Source organism: Microcaecilia unicolor, chromosome 10 (assembly GCF_901765095.1).
Source record: "Microcaecilia unicolor chromosome 10, aMicUni1.1, whole genome shotgun sequence".
NCBI lineage: Eukaryota > Metazoa > Chordata > Amphibia > Gymnophiona > Siphonopidae > Microcaecilia > Microcaecilia unicolor.
In genome coordinates this window covers 215,267,135-215,287,163 of record NC_044040.1, presented here as the reverse complement: position 1 = coordinate 215,287,163, position 20,029 = coordinate 215,267,135, and the positions used below count along the sequence as shown (strand labels likewise).

The following is a 20,029-nucleotide window of genomic DNA, read 5'->3' as shown; positions in this document are numbered from 1 at the left end:
CAAAGCTGTCGCAAAAAAAGTGGGAGAGCGACCAAGGATGCCAGAAACTGGAGGATGTTGAAACGATAAAATTATTTATCGTTTCAACATCCTCCAGTTTCTGGCATCCTTGGTCGCTCTCCCACTTTGTTTGTGACTTTGTCTTTACCGTGGGGTGTTTGAGTTCTCCGCTTGTTTGGCGGATTTTCTCCCACAACTGCAAAGCTGTGCCATCAAACACGGAAAATTACTTCAAAGATACAAAAAAAAACAACAACAAAAAACTGAATGTATTCCATCAACAGTGCCTGCGAAGAATTTTTCATGCTAAGGATGTAAAAAGAATTGAAGCGGGGCAAAGAAAAGCATCGAGAATGGTATAGGATTTGCATTACAAGACGTATGAGGAGAGACTTGCTGAACTAAACATGTATACTCTGGAGGAAAGGAGAAACAGGGGTGATATGATACAGACGTTCAAATATTTGAAAGGTATAAATCCGTAAACGAACCTTTTCCGGAGATGGGAAGGTGGTAGAACTAGAGGACATGAAATGAGATTGAAGGGGGGCAGACTCAAGAAAAATGTCAGGGAGTATTTTTTCACGGAGAGAGTGGTGGATGCTTGGAATGCCCTCCCACAGGAGGTGGTGGAGAGGAAAACGGTAACGGAATTCAAACATGCGTGGGACAAACATAAAGGAATCCTGTTCCAAGGGAATGGATCCTCAGAGGCTTAGCTGAGATTAGGTGTCAGAGCCGGTGGTGGGAGGCGGGGCTGGTGGTTGGGAGGCGAGGATAGTGCTGGGGAGACTTATACGGTCTGTGCCTTGAAAATGACAGATACAAATCAAGGTAAGGTATACACAAAAAGTAGCACATATGAGTTTATCTTGTTGGGCAGACTGGATGGACCATGCAGGTCTTTTTCTGCCGTCATCTACTATGTTACAATCACAATCACATTACAAATTAGCAGACCCTGCAAAAGTGACTCGCAGACGCTCCAAGATATTGTAGCTGAGCAAAGGGTCTGGTTGGCTGGACACATTCTAACTCTGCATAATTACCAACATCCCAAAATCGCAACGTGGTGGATGCCAACAGGTGGCAAGAGAAAAACAGGGAAGCCAAAGACGACCTGGAGTAGCCCATTCAAAAAACAGCTTCAGTACCTTGGCACCAACTAGGAAGGGATGGAAACTGCTGCGGTCGAGAGAACACCTGCTGCCCAAACAGACTTAATTCTAAGCCAGTCTAATTTTAAATTAGTGCAGATTTATTTATACGTCACCTCCTTAAAAAAATAAATAAAAATAAGGCACTTCCTGAACTACAATATGCAATTCTGTAATACTTAATGGTGTTCAAACTCCTTGACCATTGAAGAACATCCTCTCTATTCAAAGCCTTGCAAGTTCATGACCCAACAGTCAAACAAGAGGATGACTTCACATCCCTAACCAGGATATGCTTGTTTGAACAACTAGTTTTTTTACTAACCTGCAAAAAGGTCAGATTATGATCGGATGTTCTCAGGCAAGGAGTTCCCCCATTCCTTTACTTTTCTGGGATGACTGGTCCCTCTCTGCAGAATGCCACAGGCCCCCGAAACACAGCCTACTAAACTGGCTTGAAAAAAGTCATGCAAGGATATTAAAGGGTAACACTGTGAGATGAAGTTCCTTTTGCCCTTCACTCGATGCTCTGGCCTGGTTGGCTGTTGAATCCTTAAAGACAACTTTAGCCATAACTAAAGTTACGCTTACAATAAAATGTAATGGGGGCAGCCAATATTAGTGGTGAGATGTGGGCCATCACACTCAAAACCCCTCCCCACCCCTCAATTCTAGCTGATTTTTTTTTTTTAAGATTCTCTAACCAAGTAGGCAAATTCTTTGGAAGAGCATCAACCAAAGTAATGTCCAAAATGCATTCTCCAGTCCAGATTAGCAAAGCCTCTTGCAGAAGCAAGAATGTTTAAGTCTTAACTGATAACAGATTAATATTTAGGCTGGATTTGAAATATGGAAGCCCTGTAGATAGGTTTATGGAGACTATTCCAAGCAATTCAGTGCAGGAACCAAAATTGGGATAGCAAGGGAAGAGAATCCACCAACAGTGAGTTGGGCAAGACAAGAAAGAACCATGACAGAATCTGAAGAGGCAAATTAGATGCCTGCTGTTAAAGCAAAAGTAAGGAAGGGGGGACATGTTTGGCGCATGCACAGAAGAATTTCACAGTAAGCCCAACTCCTGTGCGCATGCACCAGGCAAACCCAAACTCGAAGAACAAATTGGCATCTGTTTCCTGTGCCTTTAAATATAAACTTTTCAACTATTTTATTTTTTAACTTGAAAGGCTTATATTTAAAATGCAGGAAACAGGCGCCACTGTGTGCTTTCACGTTTGCGAGCAGACTCACACACATTTGTTTCTCATTACTGGCGCTTAGAGGCTTGCACAGATTTCCTTCTGAACATAAGAACAAAAAAGACCAAAGGTCCATCAAGCCCAGCATCCTGTCACCAACAGTGGCCAATCCAGGTTGCAAGTACCTGGCAAGATCCCAGAACAGATCCTAGGAATAAGCAGTGGATTTTCCCAAGTCCATCCTAATGGCCTATGGACTTTTCTTTTAGAAAATTATCCAAACCTTTTTGAAACCCTGCTAAGCTAACTGCATTTACATTTTCTGGCAATGAATTGCAGAGTCTAATTACTCACCGAATGAAGAAATAGTTCCTTTGATTCATTTTAAATTTACTACTTTGTAGCTTGTGTGCCCCTAGTCCTACTATTTTTGGAAAGAGAAAACAAGCGATTTGCATATACATGCTCCATTCCACTCTATTTTATAGACCTCTATCATATCTCCCCTCAGCCATCTCTTTTCAAAGCAGAAGAGCCTAGCTGCTTTAGCCTTTCCTCACAGGGAAGTCGTCCCATCTCCTTTATCATTTTCGTCACCCTTCTCTGTACCTTTTCAAATTCCACTATATCTTTGAGATGCGGCAACCAGAACTGCACAAAGTATTCTGCTTCGAAATTAAAGAAACACTGTCAGATTTTAAAGAGAGAATAGTGAGAAATCCTCTGTTCAAGGAACCTAAATGCCTGTTCTGAGCGGGCATTATTTTTTCAGTGGCAAGGGTTTTTGTGCACTGTTCCCTGAGCATTGGGAAGGAATAGGAAATGACCTCATGAACATCCGTTTGACTACAATAGGCATGCTATTTCCACAAATCTTTGGTGTACTTGCTCCCCATGCTAGAGCCTCTGAGTATTCTGTGCTCACTAATGCGTGCGCTAGTCCGTCGCTATGGGCCTCTAGTGCCCGCTTTTGCTTCTGAGCATCGGGGGCATAAGCTTTTCTTGGATTTGCTGGGTACTACTGTCATTGTGTGAAAATGATTCCTGGTCATCAAGACCTCAATGATCTGCTGAAAGGTGGAGTTAACACACCTACGGATAAGCAGTCAACATCTGCACACTAGAAAGCATTCAATAACCTTAAGAGTAAAGTTATGACCACACCCATGCTGAGGTTTGCCAGACTGAAGCCTGCGGGTTTAAAATACCTCAAACATGATGACGCAGCAGCCCCTTCATAAACTTTGAGAAAGAACAAGATGAAAAGCTAAGGAGAATATTGTGCTCTTGCCCCAATAACTCACTCAAGTTAATTCCCCCAGGAAAGAACAATGGACAGAGAAAAGAACTCTATCCTGATGATTCACTTGAGATATGGGAAAGGTTAATCTCCTTGAGATAAAACAATGAACAATGACTAGCAGAGCTCTGGACTGTTAATTCATTCAATGAAAACTGACGAGCCCTGTGTAGACTGAGACCAGGCTGCTCAGGGCACTGGAAGAACAATGCTGGATTCCTGAGTGTAACTGAAGAGGGATTCTGTAGGCCAATGCCAGCTCTCTCCAATTAAAGTATAAAGCTGGATATTCACCCCATGTAACTGCACGAAGAATGGACATGTGATAATATCATAAAATCAGATTTTTCATGATTCGTTGCAAGACAAAAAAATCCTGTGGTAATTATGTAGCACAGTTATATAAATCTGAGTGCTCTGCATATATACAGTGGTCTCCTAACATTTATGGCGTGTCTGGTTAATGTATTTGATTGCTTTTTTTCTGGGGGAGGGGTATAAGGGACAAAATCAATGCTAGAAGACAAATGTCAAATTTGAGAGAACCCCCCCCCTCATGTTTCTAACAACAAATCCTTATCATCCAACACATTCCAAAAACTTATTGACACTGGAGCCCAATCTGAAAATCCTAGGAGTAACAATTGATCATTAACTATCGTTTGACCCATAAGTATCCAAAGTGGTGTCCAATATCTTCAAATCACTGTGGAAATTAGAACCCTAACTCAATCACTAGTATTATCTAAATTTGATTATTGCAATGTCATCTATGCAGGTCTAAAAACCACAAACAGGAAACTAGAAACTGCCCAGGACACTACTACTACTACTGATCATTTCTATAGCGCTACTAGACATACGCAGGTACTTTCTCTGTCCCTAGGGGGCTCACAATCTAAGTTTTTGTACCTGAGGGTTAAGTGACTTGCCCAAGGTCACAAGGAGCTACAGTGGGAATTGAACCCAGGTTGCTAGGCTCAAAGCCCGCTGCACTAACCATCAGGCTACTCTTCCATGGCAACTCGGCCTTGTTTTGGAGCTCCCGATTACTCTAAAGCGACCCCACTACTATTAAAATTACACTGGCTTCCAATAAATCCACACATCACATTCAAATTGTGTATTCGTCTATCAAATAATCTATGGTCTATCGCCATCTTATATGCAGAACCTCGAATTGCCAGTGCGTAACGTTAAGAAATCCTCCAGAGGCTTCCTTGTCTTACTTCCCACACTGAAATAAAATTTAAAAATTCACACTGCTGGATTCTCCTATGAAATGCACTAAGAGATGGAATTCCCTGCCTAAGCAATTATGTCACACAACTGAATATTTCATATTTCGCAAATTGCTAAAACATACTTGGTAAGATCACTGACAGAAGCAACTACCGTATTTTTCGGACTATAAGACGCACTTTTTCCCCCCCAAATTTGGGAGGAAAATGGGGGGTGCGTCTTATAGTCCGAAGGAAGAGATTTCCCTCCCTCCCTCCGAGTTCCGGATCACCCTCCCTCCCTCCGAGTTCCAGATCGCCCTCCCCCCCCGGCCCTGTCACCACTCACGCAATCTTCCCTGGTGGTCTAGTGATGTCGGGGCAGGAAAGAGCCCCCTCTTTGCTGCCCAGCGCGCTGCTCTCCGTCCTCCTGTATGCTGCCTGACGGTCTCGGCGAGATTCAAAATGGCCGCCGAGACTTCAATTCTCTGCGGCCATTTTGAATCTCGCCGAGACCGTCAGGCAGCAATGCATACAGGAGGACGGAGAGCAGCGCGCTGGGCAGGAAAGAGGGGGCTCTTTCCTGCCTCGATGTCACTAGACCACCAGGGAAGATCGCGTGACGTGAGTAGGGAGAAGTGCTGACAGGGCCGGGGGGAGGGCGATCCCGAACTCGGAGGGAGGGATTCGGACAAGACGCACCGGAGCACCTAGGTTTTACAGGAGGGAAAAAGGAAAATTTTTTTTTTCCTATTTCCCTCCTCTAAAACCTAGGTGCGTCTTATGGTCCGGTGCATCTTATAGTCCGAAAAATACGGTAATCCAATACCTAATCTACAGGTTGTAATATTCATGACGTTGCACTCTATTCACATAATTTGACAGTGCATTTGATACTATATGTTCTACGAAACTAGGAGTGGTTATCAAATGTTTGGGATAATGTGGGATACAAATGTCATAAATAAACTAAAGGACAGAATAGAGGGGGAATGGGGAGGGAATGGGGACCTCAAAAGCTCTAATAGATTGTAAGCTCTTTGAGCAGGGCCTGTCTTTCTTCTATGTTTTTGCAGCGCTGCGTACGCCTTGTAGCGCTATAGAAATGCTAAATAGTAGTAGTAGTAGTAGTCTCTTGTAATCAGAGGTGATATTGTGATGTCATAATGCCTCAGGCCACCAATAAGAGCCAACCTCATCAGTGATGTCACAATGGCTTGATTGTCCTATACTTGGCTCACTTTTATTACATAGCTCTTTGAGCAGGGACTGTCTTCCTTCTATGTTTTTGCAGCGCTGCGTACGCCTTGTAGCGCTATAGAAATGCTAAATAGTAGTAGTAGTAGTAGTAGTCTCTTGTAACCAGAGCTAATATTGTGATGTCATAATGCCTCAGTCCACCAATAAGAGCCAACCTCATCAGTGATGTCACAATGGCTTGATTGTCCTATACTTGGCTCACTTTTATTACATAGCTCTTTGAGCAGGGACTGTCTTCCTTCTATGTTTTTGCAGCGCTGCGTACGCCTTGTAGCGCTATAGAAATGCTAAATAGTAGTAGTAGTAGTCTCTTGTAACCAGAGCTAATGTTGTGATGTCATAATGCCTCAGGCCACCAATAAGAGCCAACCTCATCAGTGATGTCACAATGGCTTGATTGTCCTATACTTGGCTCACTTTTATTACATAGCTCTTTGAGCAGGGACTGTCTTTCTTCTATGTTTGTGCAGCACTGCGTTCGCCTTGTAGTGCTATAGAAATGCTAAATAGTAGTAGTAGTAGTGTAGCATCAATATTTCCTTTGCAATCAGTTTGCTTACTTTTGTTTTTTTTGTCTATCAGATTGTAAGCTCTTTGAGCAGGGACTGTCTTTCTTCTATGTTTGTGCAGCGCTGCGTACGCCTTGTAGCGCTATAGAAATGCTTAAATAGTAGTAGTAGTAGTAGTAAGACAAGGTGACCTTTTTCTATCCCTTCATCCACCATCCTCGGCAAGTCTTCCTATCCCACCCCTACCCTTCTAAGTCCCCCCCCCCCCCACCCCCCCACCAGTGATCCCCTCACCTTCCTTATGCCAGCTCATGGCTTGGATTTTTGTCCAGTCCTAATCTTCAAGGTTTGCCAACAGATCAGGCTTTCAGGATCTCTCTAAAATATATGAAAGATTGCATGCGTACTATATCCATTGTATGCAAATCTCCTTCATATATTTATTGCATGTGTATCTCACATTTTCCCACCTATTTGCAGGCTCAATGTGGCTTACAGAGTTTGGTTATGACATAATCATTCCATGATCTCAGATACAATTAGTAATGTACAAAGATTAAGTAAGGGAAGCGAGAAGGAAGGTGTTAGGCAGGATAGAAGGTGGACTTTAATAACTTCATGCATATTTGTTACAGATATCCTGAAAGCTTGATCTGTTGGTGGCCCTCAAGGACTGGAGCTGAAAACCACGGCTTAGAGGATCACGGAACAGCAGAGGAACCATTTGCTTCAAAACATATTTGTGCCCCCAAGCAGAAGGGCAACAGGGGGAAGAGGGGTTGGTGGTTGGGAGGCGAGGATAGTGGAGGACAGACTTATACGGTCTGTGCCAGAGCAGGTGATGGGAGGCGGGACTGGTGGTCGGGAGGCGGGAAATACTGCTGGGCAGACTTGTACGGTCTGTGCCCTGAAAAAGGCAGGTACAAATCAAGGTAAGGTATACACATATGAGTTTATCTTGTTGGGCAGACTGGATGGACCATGCAGGTCTTTTTCTGCCGTCATCTACTATGTGTGTATGTGGGGGGGGGGGGGGGGGGGGGGGGGGGCAATAGCAGAAAAGTAGCCTCGATGTAGCTGCTGCCAAAATTTTATTGGTCCAAATACTTGATAAGCACCAATTAATTTATACAGAAGGGAGCTCACAGTCAATCTATTCAAGATGTGCTCTACTTCAATCTATAGTTCCATCAATATTTCTTTCAAACACGGTCCGCTGTATTCAGGAAACCTAGCGTTCTTAAAAGGATCTGTCAGATCAGCGCACCTTCCCCTAATAAGGCTAAATGAGCCTAGCATATATCAAAAGGGGTGTAACGCAATCCTCATCAATCCCACCAGTGCTCTACAAAGATGTGTAAAAAAAAGTTGAAAATATATAATTAAGGATTGATGAGGATTGCGTTACACCCCTTTTGATATATGCTAGGCTCATTTAGCCTTATTAGGGGAAGGTGCGCTGATCTGACAGATCCTTTTAAGAACGCTAGGTTTCCTGAATACAGCGGACCGTGTTTGAAAGAAATATATATATTTTTTTACATTTGTACCCCGCGCTTTCCCACTCATGGCAGGCTCAATGCGGCGGGCAATGGAGGGTTAAGTGACTTGCCCAGAGTCACAAGGAGCTGCCTGTGCCGGGAATCGAACTCAGTTCCTTGATGGAACTATAGATTGAAGTAGAGCACATCTTGAATAGAAAGTTTTATTGGTGGCATGCGGAGCTGGATTCTTGCAGCAGTTCTGCAGGGCCTGGCCCATTCTACGGCATCACTGGAGATCAGGGGTCCCAACTTTAACTGAAGATGTTATCACCGTAGGTTTTGTAGGGACAGCTTAATTTCTGGGGCAACAACCTGACACAGTTCTGCCACTTCTTTTCCGAAACCAGAGTCAAAAGCAATAGGAATTATACTGCCCAGAGTTTAATTTCTGGCCCAACAACATGGAACAGCATTGTAGCACATTTTCTAGGTCCCAAGAAGCTGATTAGAACCAGTGATGTAAACCACTTCTGGCTCTTTTGTGGAAGCAGAGCTGCCGAAAAAAGTGAAGCAATCCAAGAGAGGTGAAAAGCGAGGAGCCTGGAATGACTGAAATGTGGAATTGGAAGTGATAGGAAAAGGTGCAATTCAGTGGGGAGTGGACAGCGAGTGAGCAAATGTGGAAATAATGTGATGCTGCTGGCCTCAACTCCTTTCCCTTGCCCCTGAGATGGCAAAAGGGGTGGTGGTGGTAATGCTTCTAAATTCCATCTGTTCAAGCAGGCTGAGGAAAGCAAGAAGTTCAGCCAGTCTGCCCCATCCCAGTGCTCCTCCAGACCCAGCTCCCACCAGTGCTCTACAAAGATGTGTGTGAAGTATATCTGTGTATGTGAAAAACTCTATGGGGCTCATTTTCAAAGCACAGACTTACAAAAGTGCCGCAGGTTACCACGGAACCTTGTAATCGAAGTGTCTCAATGTATACTTTTGAATTTAAGTGCTGCATGAAAAGCTATCCTTAAACATAAAAAGGGACTATTTCTAAACCACAGGGGTATTCCAATTGCATAGATAATCAAAATGGTGACAAGTATTTACAAGGGATATGTTTTCAGTTTGTTTGGGCCAAATTTTGGGGGACTTTTTCCCCTGTTTACTTCACTTTTGTTTTAATGAAAAAAAAAAAAAAGTTATTAATGCATGTTAAGTTCATTAACTTAACACACAGTAAACCAATTTACTGTGCACCAACAAATACAATTCCTTAGTATTTACGAGGAAGGGCTAAGAATAGTTTGGCAGTAATTCTACTTTGAAGTAAACTTTTCAGGCCTTGGCTCTCTCTCTCTCATCTCCTTCCTATTTACTTACGATTGTATTGCGTGGTACTTTCCGAGGTATTAGACCCCCATCTGCGGTGCCATTGGGTCCGTCTTTCCGTCTCTTCCTACTATTCATTTTGGTTGAACTCTGGGCTTCCATCTCAATAGGGTCCCAGCTCTGTGCAAGGCAGTACAAATCCCAAATAAGACATCCTGGAAAACAAAAGAATGTTTCTCCTGAGACTGAAAACTGACTACTGTAAGCAGAAGGCACCTTATCAAGGGAGTGTAATCAAAGAACATTACATCTGCTTAATTTGAGCTCTTTTACAACAATGCTGGCTGAATAATAATAATTTCATTAACTCTGGAGTGAGGCTGTCAGCACAACAGAAAGCAGCATGGAATGACAAACACAGACTTCCTTCTGGACAGCAGCTGACATGAGGAAAGGCTAAAGCGGCTAGGGCTCTTCAGCTTGGAGAAAAGGCGGCTGAGGGGAGATACGATAAATGTCTATAAAATAATGACTGGAGTTGAACGGGTAGATGTGAAGCGTCTGTTTACGCTTTCCAAAAATACTAGGACTAGGGGGCATGCAATGAAGCTACAATGTAGTAAATTTAAAACGAATCGGAGAAAATGTTTCTTCACTCAACGTGTAATTAAACTCTGGAATTCGTTGCCAGAGAATGTGGTAAAGGCGGTTAGCTTAGCAGAGTTTAGAAAAGGTTTGGACGGCTTGATAAAGGAAAAGTCCATAGACCGTTATTGAATGGACTTGGGGAAAATCCACTATTTCTGGGATAAGCAGTATAAAATGTTTTGTACTTTTTGGGGATCTTGCCAGGTATATTGTGACCTGGATTGGCCACTGTTGGAAACAGGGTGCTGGGCTTGATGGACCTTTGGTCTTTCCCAGTATGGCAATACTTATGTACTTATGACATGGGGTAGCATATCAATCACATATCAAGATCAGGTCTGCACCTGAAAGCCTAGGGATAATTAGACAACCTGGATAGATGCCAAGAACAAAAGAGGGAAGAGGTGAAGCTGGGGTCCTTCTGACAATCAAAAGGAAAAGGCGGTCCCGAGAAACTGAGGAAAAAGCCACTGGCAAGTTCTACACATACAAGACAGAGTTCACCAGCCTACAGCATGTCCGGCCTGGTTAATAGTGAAGTTCACAAACAGGGAGGGAAATGACAAGCCTGTAATTTGCTGAAACCTTTGGAACTGTGTTTCTCCTTGTGCACAGCAGAATGCAGGCGTGTGAAAATTTGTCAGCGTTTGTCAGGGGCTTTGATGTTAGCTTCAGAACTTAGTACAAGAACAGTACTGGGCAGACTTCTACGGTCTGTGCCCCGAGAAAGGCAAGGACAAATCAAACTCGGGTATAAATATAAAGTATCACATACCATGTAAAATTAGTGTATCTTGTTGGGCAGACTGGATGGACCGTACAGGTCTTTATCTGCCGTCATTTACTAGGTTACTATATCAGTGCAATACATTTGTGTCATTTAATTTTCAAACACAAGGAATAAAAGGGTGTCTTTACTGACTCACGAACCTGACTAAAGCAATGTCTGTTTGGCTGGCATTAAAATGAGCTTTTTGCAGGCTATGCTTTTGCAATGTGCTGAAAGAATAAGAGATTAAAAGGATCAGAGTGCTAAATGTGGGAGGTGGTCACCTCTGGCAGTGTTATCTTTGGAATGAGGAATGACAAAGCTTACTGGTTAAGCATGCGTCAGCCACAGAAAGCGATTATCTGCATCAAAATCACTCTGGTGACTTTCTTGCAGCCTATTATCTCAGAACCTGTTCCCAGAGGATGTGGTAACACTGGTTAGTGTATCTAGGTTTAAAATAAAGGTTTGGACAAGTTCCTGGAAGAAAGTCCATAGTCTGCTATTGAGATAAACATGGGGGAAGTCACTGCCTGCCCTGGGATTGGTAGCATGAATCTTGCTACTATTTGGGATTCTGCCAGGTACTTGTGACCTGGATTGGCCACTGTTGGGAACAGGAAGGGTTACCATTTGTCCGGATTTCCCCGGGCATGTCCTCTTTTTGAGGGCATGTCCGGGGTGTCCGGCGGATTTTGTCTGCATGCACGTTTGTCCGGATTTCTGGAGAAATGTGGGCGCGTGTGTATGGGCGATCGGCGCCGTGGGTATGGTCTCCCCTCCCCTTCCTTACCATGTTCCCTGGTGGTCTAGTGACGTCTTCGGGGCAGGAATGAGCCCCCTCTTTCCTGCCCGGAGAGCTGCCTCCCTTGTCCATCATCCTTCTCGGTCTCGGCTGGGGATTCAAAATGGCCGCCGAGAGTTGAAGTCTTGCGAGGCCGCTTCAACTCTCGGCGGCCATTTTGAATCCCCAGCCGAGACCAAGGAGGATGCAGGCAGCGCTCCGGGCAGGAAAGAGGGGGCTCTTTCCTGCCCCGAAGACGTCACTAGACCACCAGGGTTAGATAGTGAGGGGGGGGGGGGGGGGGGGGTTGTGACGGGGGAGGGGAATAGGGGGCGGAATGAGGATACAAAAGGGGCGTGGCAGGGGGGCGTGACATGTGTCCTCTTTTTCAGAGGACACAAAATGGTAACCCTAGGAACAGGATACTGGGCTAGATGAATCAGTGGTCTGGCCCAGTATGGCTACACTTACGTTCTTATATCTTCCTTCATAGGAATCCTGTTCAGACGGAATGGATCCTCAGGAGCTTAGCCGAGATTGGGTGGCAGAGCCGGTGGGGGGTGGCGGGGATAGTGCTGCGCAGACTTATACGGTCTGTGCCAGAGCCGGTGGTGGGAGGCGGGACTGGTGGTTGGGAGGCGGGGATAGTGCTGGGCAGACTTATACGGTCTGTGCCAGAGCCGGTGGTGGGAGGCGGGGCTGGTGGTTGGGAGGCGGGGATAGTGCTGGGCTGCTCTTAGTGTTTTGTATACCAGTGTCCTAATTACAATATTCTGCTTCATTACAAAATGTTCCGAATTATAAACTACCTAAACACTCTTCTTGGATCCTATGTGGCACAGAATTCAAAACTAAACTCAATAGGACTTGAAAGCATGCCAAGAGTAAGGGAATTAAATACCCATTGCTGTTTGGCTTTATATTTTGGAGCTTCCTTATATATATCGTAGAAGAACACTGCAAGGCAGACCGTCCTCATGATCCACGTCCGTGACACACTAACGCACATAAAGCACTAATACAACACAGGCAGCTGAAGAGCTATCTTCATCAGAGGCCTGCACAGGCATGACACCGATGCATGTGAAAGCAGCACAGAGAACAGAAGAGCATATATTCACCAGAGCCCTGCACAGGCAAGGCACTAATGCACGTGAAAGCAGCAGAGAGAGTTGAAGAGCAGAGCTTCACCAGAGCCCTGTGCAGGCATGACACTGATGCATGTAAAGCATGAAAACAGCACAGAGCTGAAGAGTGGTTCTTTAAACACCTCATGCGGATGCCACAGTCTTACAGATAAAGGAGAGGGTACCAATTTCCAAAGATCAGACCTTCAAAGACCCACAGTACGATGCACTTTTTCACCAAACTGTGTCAAAATATAACAAGTTAAACATGGGACAAATCAAAGATGACTACAAAAGTGGACTGGAGGAGTGGTCTAGTGGTTAGAGCACCAGTCTTGATATCCAGAGGTGGCCGGTTCAAATCCCACTGCTGCTCCTTGTGAGCAAATCACTTAACCTTCCTTTGCCACAGGTACAAAATTAAATTGTGAGCTGTCCAGGAACAGGGAAATACCCAGTGTGCCTGAATGTAACTCACCTTGAGCTACTACTGAAAAGGGTGTGAGCAAAATCCAAATTCATAATAAAAAAACAACTCCCTCTATAATTAGTGACTTCACAAACTCCTCCCTTGACACCATTCCTAGTTAAGAAAGCCAGCCAGAAAAATCACACCCTTCAGCACAGTCACAGAGTAAAACAGCGGTCTGAAGAGTAAGTAAAATGAACTCTTCTGCTGAATAGCAGGCATTTCTGCTAAAGTTCATGCCAAATCATGTCACTGGCACGTATTAGAACACCAGATATAGCTAAATGGAAAATTACACACAACTTCCCTTCGTTGTTCCAACGATGAAATGACTGCAGACAGAGATGCACTGCTATTCATCTGTTGCACTTTAAAGAGACAAAAGTAGGTTCAGGCAACAGCTAAACCGTCCACAGGAAACATATTTAAGGGCAACTTTCCTCACACCTCTCAACTTCCTGTATAAATGTACCCAGCCATTGAGCCAATATCTGCTGATCCAACGATCACCATGCTTCTTACAGACCATACAATCTAAAATCCTTGGTGTTTTACAGTAAAAACATACATAATTCAGGAACATGACACAATTAGCTATTTAAAAACAAAAAAAAAAAAACCTAGCATAAAAATACAATATTAGTACAAACATCATTTTTTTTTACTACAGTTTAAATCACAGTCCAGCAAGAAAAACACCTGTCTTTTAGGTATCTGTAGGCATTAACAGTATTTACAAGCAATTTACGTCTAACCGTTCAACTCCGCTCATTATTTTATAGACCTCTATCATATCTCCCCCTCAGCTGTCTCTTCCCCAAGCTGAACAGCCCTAGAGGCATATTTTCAAAGCACTTTGGGAGGCTAAGTTCCATAGGTTTCTATGGAACTTTGGGAGGCTAAGTGCTTTGAAAATATGCCTCCTAGTCACTTTATCCATTCCTCATACAGAAGTCATCCCATCCCCTTTATCATTTTTGTCACCCTTCTCTGTACCTTTTCCAATGTCACTCTATCTTTTTTGAGATGCGGTGACCAGAATTGCACACAGTATTCATGCTGCAATCAAACTATGGAGTGATACAAAGGCATTACAACATCCTCATTTTTGTTTTCCATTCCTTTCCTAATACCACCTAACATTCTATTTGCTTTCTTCACCACCGCTGCACATTGAGCAGAGGGTTTCAACGTATCATTTGTGATGACACATAGATCCCTTTCCTGGTCGGTGACTCCTAATGTGGAACCTTGCATCACGTAGCTATAGTTCGGATTCCTCTTTCCCACATGCACTTTGCTCCAATTTCTGAAAAGGTCTAAATGAAAGTGCTAAAAATAATTACATGAGGGTCAAAGGCTAGTTAACCAGATTTCAAATGCAAAATATACAATTAGTAAGTTTTGAAGTAGCCGAGCAAAGGTCAAGGAAAATTGCAGGACAAATAGAAATGATATTACAGTCTATATTAAATCACTATTCTGAACATTTCACATGTCAAAGGATTGCCTCCAAAAATATCCTACGGAGTCGAACAGGGATCTCCCCTCTCCTGTTCAATGTCATTCCTTGCTTCAATACACCTGGTCTTAATGAATTACCATTATCCTACATGGATGAAATCCTGCTTCTCTTACCAGTGACAGCATCAAACAAAGATACAACTCAGTCTGTAGCGAATGGAATGACTGTTGTTAGTGCCTGGACTCTGACCAATAAACTGAAAGTGCAAAAAACCAAGGTCCTGTGGTTCCAAAATCAGGGAATTGAGGTCCCATCAGCAATATCTTTGTCCAGTGGTCAAAGCTTTACAGTCAAGTCCGCAACCAGAGTACTAGGGGTCTTGTTTGATTCTTCACTCACCTTCTCTTCCCATAATAACCATGCTTAAGTTCTTTGAGTACAATTGGATGTATGCCATCCGGTCCAGGTGATTTACTACTCTTTAATTTGTCAATTTGTCTCAATACATCTTCCAGGTACAGCCAAAATTTCTTTCAGTTCCTTAACTCATCTTAAACTGCACTGGCTTCCCATAACAGAAAGATTCAGGTTCAAAGCTGATTATTTAGTTTTTTCAAATCTTACAGAGTTTCACCTCTGAACTGACTAGGACCGCTTTGCTACATTTGGTCCAGTCTAACAGACTGAAAAAACAAGTGATGCTAGCATCACCATTTCAAAAGACAATTCGAAATATGTTTTCAGCTCTCTATTCTCTGTACTTGGAATTAAAATATGGAACTCTCTACCTATTGCCATCAGAACAGAAAACAGCTACAAGAGGCTAAAAACCTCTCTTCTCCCAAAGACTGCTTCATAGCAATCTGACACTGGGATTGACCCTGGAGAAGCTGCCCATGGCCAGGCTGGGCCTAGGAAGAGAAAATGCAAAGAAGCTGAGTGCAGGCCCCCACGTTGCAAAATGCCTCCCACTGTCATATTAATGTAATCTACTGTAACAGACAAAAATGTAGAACTGGAAAGTAGTCTCTCTCCTCAGGCAGAGGTGAAAAAGCACAGCAGCCTAGCAACTAGCTAGCAACAGGTCTGTTCAGATGTGAAAGCCTTAAACATCTCAAACATTGCAGAGGGTTGGGAAAACTGCCTGTGCAACTCTGGAACATCTTGTTCACTGACTAGTAAATTAAAGACACTGCCAACCAAGCGGAATGTTCCACCGACAGCTTCATTTAAAGCTACGAACGAAAGATAGGGAGTGGAGGAGTGGCCTAGTGGTTAGGGTGGTGGACTTTGGTCCTGGGGAACTGAGTTCGATTCCCACTTCAGGCACAGGCAGCTCCTTGTGACTCTGGGCAAGTCACTTAACCCTCCATTGCCCCATGTAAGCCGCATTGAGCCTGCCATGAGTGGGAAAGCGCAGGGTACAAATGGAACAAAAATAAAATAGATACTATTGGAGATTCTACATGGAATGTTGCTACTATTGGAGATTCTACATGGAATGTTGCTATTCCACTAGCAACATTCCATGTAGAAGGCTGCGCAGGCTTCTGTTTCTGTGAGTCTGACGTACGTGCAGGACGTCAGACTCACAGAAGCAGAAGCCTGCGCGGCCACATTGGTGATCTGCAAGGGCCGACTTCTACATGGAATGTTTCTAGTGGAATAGCAACATTCCATGTAGAATCTCAAATAGTAGCAACAGTGGAGGAGTGGCCTAGTGGTTAGGGTGGACTTTGGTCCTGGGGAACTGGGTTCGATTCCCACTGCAGGCACAGGCAGCTCCTTGTGACTCTGGGCAAGTCACTTAACCCTCCATTGCCCCATGTAAGCCGCATTGAGCCTGCCATGAGTGGGAAAGCGCAGGGTACAAATGGAACAAAAATAAAATAGATACTATTGGAGATTCTACATGGAATGTTGCTACTATTGTAGATTCTACATGGAATGTTGCTATTCCACTAGCAACATTCCATGTAGAAGGCTGCGCAGGCTTCTGTTTCTGTGAGTCTGACGTACGTGCAGGACGTCAGACTCACAGAAGCAGAAGCCTGCGCGGCCACATTGGTGATCTGCAAGGGCCGACTTCTACATGGAATGTTTCTAGTGGAATAGCAACATTCCATGTAGAATCTCAAATAGTAGCAACAGTGGAGGAGTGGCCTAGTGGTTAGGGTGGACTTTGGTCCTGGGGAACTGGGTTCGATTCCCACTGCAGGCACAGGCAGCTCCTTGTGACTCTGGGCAAGTCACTTAACCCTCCATTGCCCCATGTAAGCCGCATTGAGCCTGCCATGAGTGGGAAAGCGCGGGGTACAAATAAAACAAAACAATTACTGAACATGAGAATTCCTATACCCATGTCAAGATTCATTATCTTTTGATGAAGAATAAGTTCTTTAATAAGCGAGAGAAAAGCAACTGGAATACCTTCCTTCTCCAACAGAAATTTCAGATGTTACTGAAGCAAAGAGTAAGATGTGATTGGGCGCCTTCCCCGTCTGTACTGCACATGCTGCCACTTTTGTTTCCATTTCATTCTTGATGTTGGATTTCTAAGACTACTGGTCCTGCGAATGACATTTTCTCTCTTCTTGCTGCATTACATATTCCTTCAATTGCTATACTGTTCTTAAACAATCAGAGCAAATATACAGCAAGTAAAAAGAAAATGAGTTAAAAATCTGAAAAAGGGTAAAAATGGAACTTATAACAAATGAAGAGGTTATTCTACTAAAGCGTAATGTGCACCCTATTTTATGTTTACAGGCCGCACTAAGATATCAAAAATCAGAAGAGTCTGAAATGAAAAACCATCAACTAGATTTAACCAAGAATGGATCCTAAGGAGCTTAGCCGAGATTGGGTGGCGGGAGGCGGGGATAGTGCTGGGCAGACTTATACGGTCTGTGCCAGAGCCGGTGGTGGGAGGCGGGGATAGTGCTGGGCAGACTTATACGGTCTGTGCCAGAGCCGGTGGTGGGAGGAGGGGCTGGTGGTTGGGAGGCGGGGATAGTGCTGGGCAGACTTATACGGTCTGTGCCAGAGCCGGTGGTGGGAGGCAGGGCTGGTGGTTGGGAGGCGGGGATAGTGCTGGGCAGACTTACACGGTCTGTGCCCTGAAAAGGACAGGTAGAAATTAAGGTAAGGTATACACAAAAAGTAGCACATATGAGTTTATCTTGTAGGGCAGACTGGATGGACCATGCAGGTCTTTTTCTGCCGTCATTTACTATGTTATGTTACCTCCAACCCAAAATATTCAGAAATATCAGCCCTTTACTTTGTAGAATCAATTCTCTAAAGTAATGAACAGAAGAGGCAAGGGTGAACAGAAGTTTTATAATGGTACAGAATTACATATTTCACAGCAGGATATTTAATGTGCTAGAGGCCTGGGAAGCATTCGGCTAGCATACCTCTTCAGCTTGTAAAGAAGCTAAGCCCATGATTTACATAAAGGAAACATGTTTGTGTAACACTTTAAGGAACGGCGGATCTCTACACTGAACTCTTCTACGTATGTAGGGTGTGTCTTTCTGCTACTCCACAGAGCCAGTTATACTGATCCCTTGAAAACAGACAGCTCATTTTTTGCCCCACTTTCATAGGAAGACCCAACACTTGCCATCTTTGATTTTGTGTGAACCATTTGTTTTACACGTGTGTCATTCTCATGTGGGTTTTCCCTGTATCTTAATGTAAACACAGACAATACCTTATAAACTGTAATACTTCTGTGAAAAGTCGGCAGAATTTTTAATTTCTGTGCAAAATTTGGCAGGGAAGATGTCAGTATTAGCTGCACAAGCTAGAAGGAAAAAGAAATGTGGCTATGTCAGTACACATTGATTCAAAGAGCAAAACAAACAGCTACATGGAGTTGGAAGAAAGAGGGAGAGATGCTAGGCTGGGGTGGTTATGTCATCCTGCAAAAGAACCAAAAAGGAAGAAAGATTCAACTAGGTCCCACTGCACTACAGAGCTAAAGGCAGATGGGTCTGGCTGGAAAAGGTATAAAGAGCTACCATCATTTTTCAGTGCTGGCCAAGGAGTGGGAAATGTACTTCAAACAGAAACCAAGGCACAGTGAATATGAAATTCAAACTTTAATTGATGGCATTAGATGATGACTTAACACGGTACCAAGATTTGGCACAGATGTGCCTGTCTCAGGAGTCTCTTAAAAGTACTGTGAAAATGACAGTCACAAATAAATGTATCTTCTGTTGTAAAAATAGCAGTCGAAAATGAGCCTATCTTCAAAGACTCAATTGCTGATAGAGGTCTTGAAAAAAGGCCGTTCATGAAGAGTAGATGGTCTGAAACATCAGCACTACTGGTGAATACCAGTTAACTTCACATGCTGTTAATCTGCACTCACAGATAGCGGTGGTCTTTGAAACTATCTACTCTTCATGAACAGTCTTTTTCAAGACCTCTATCAGCTATTGAGTCTTTGAAGACAGCAATCAAAAACGCGCCTATTTTTACGCATTTGTGACTGTCATTTTCACAAAACTTTGAAGCTATTCCTGAGACAGTCAGATCTGTGCCCCAAACCATGTGAAGTCATCATCAAACTTTGAATTTCATATTCTGTGTCCCCTTGTTTTCTGTTTGAAGTGCCTGGATCCGTTCCCCACTCCTCGCTTTCCTGTGGGCTTCTGGAGTTCTTTCCACACATCTGTGGTTTGTTTCCAGTGAGGCTAAGCCAGGGATCCTCCATGAGGAGGAGGAGGATCAATGAGAGAGTAAGCTGCTGGGTAGCAGGGAGAGAAAGCAAGCTTAAAAAGATCTGTGGAAGGAAGGAAGAAGAGAAAGCCACAGGGGAATTGGTGGTGGTGGTGGTGGGGGGGGAGAAGAGACAGAACCACAGGGACATTATGAGTTTGTGGGGTGGGGGAGAGAGTGAACTTGGAGTAAAGAGTTTGGGGCCTTTTCAAATATCCCTGAGAATTTCACAGAAGTAGTTTTGCTTCTCTTAACACCTAAGTAGTTCCCGACCCGATGCGGCCTAAGGTTCACGGAGCCCCCACCCCACCCCCAGTGACCAGTCCAGGTTCCGCAGCGCCACCCCCCCCTCTCCACTTCCCCAGTCTTACCAATTTGCTGAGGTCACGGCGGCAGCCAGCGAGCAACTACTACGATTCTAACAAGACAACCCCCTCCCTCCTCCCCACCCAGAGACTTCCTTCTAGCACCCGCGTTCCGCCCCACCGGAAGCAGGAAGTGGCGTCAGAAGGGGCGGGACGCGAGAGAGGAGGACGACTTAGCCACCGCACGTGACGAAAGACTCCGGAAGACAGGTGGCCAATCCG

The 20,029-nt window shown here is 44.1% G+C and overlaps 1 protein-coding gene across 3 annotated transcripts in view; it reads right to left on the bottom strand.

Moving 5' to 3' along the window:
• The window catches only part of LOC115478491 (choline-phosphate cytidylyltransferase A), a 49,053-nt gene extending 29,145 nt beyond the window's left edge, over positions 1-19,908 (bottom strand). Inside the window, exons 1-3 of one of the 3 annotated variants that reach the window (XM_030215859.1) lie at positions 19,814-19,888; positions 18,427-18,519; positions 9,498-9,661 (exon numbers count right to left, since the gene is read on the bottom strand). In XM_030215859.1, the coding sequence (XP_030071719.1) occupies positions 9,498-9,608 (111 nt within the window). In that variant the 5' untranslated portion in view covers positions 9,609-9,661; positions 18,427-18,519; positions 19,814-19,888. Of the gene's footprint in view, positions 1-9,497; positions 9,662-17,138; positions 17,159-18,426; positions 18,520-19,813 lie in introns of those variants that run through there. The other 2 variants (XM_030215858.1, XM_030215860.1) reach the window with 2 other exon arrangements.
• Between the last annotated feature and the right edge of the window lie 121 nt (positions 19,909-20,029).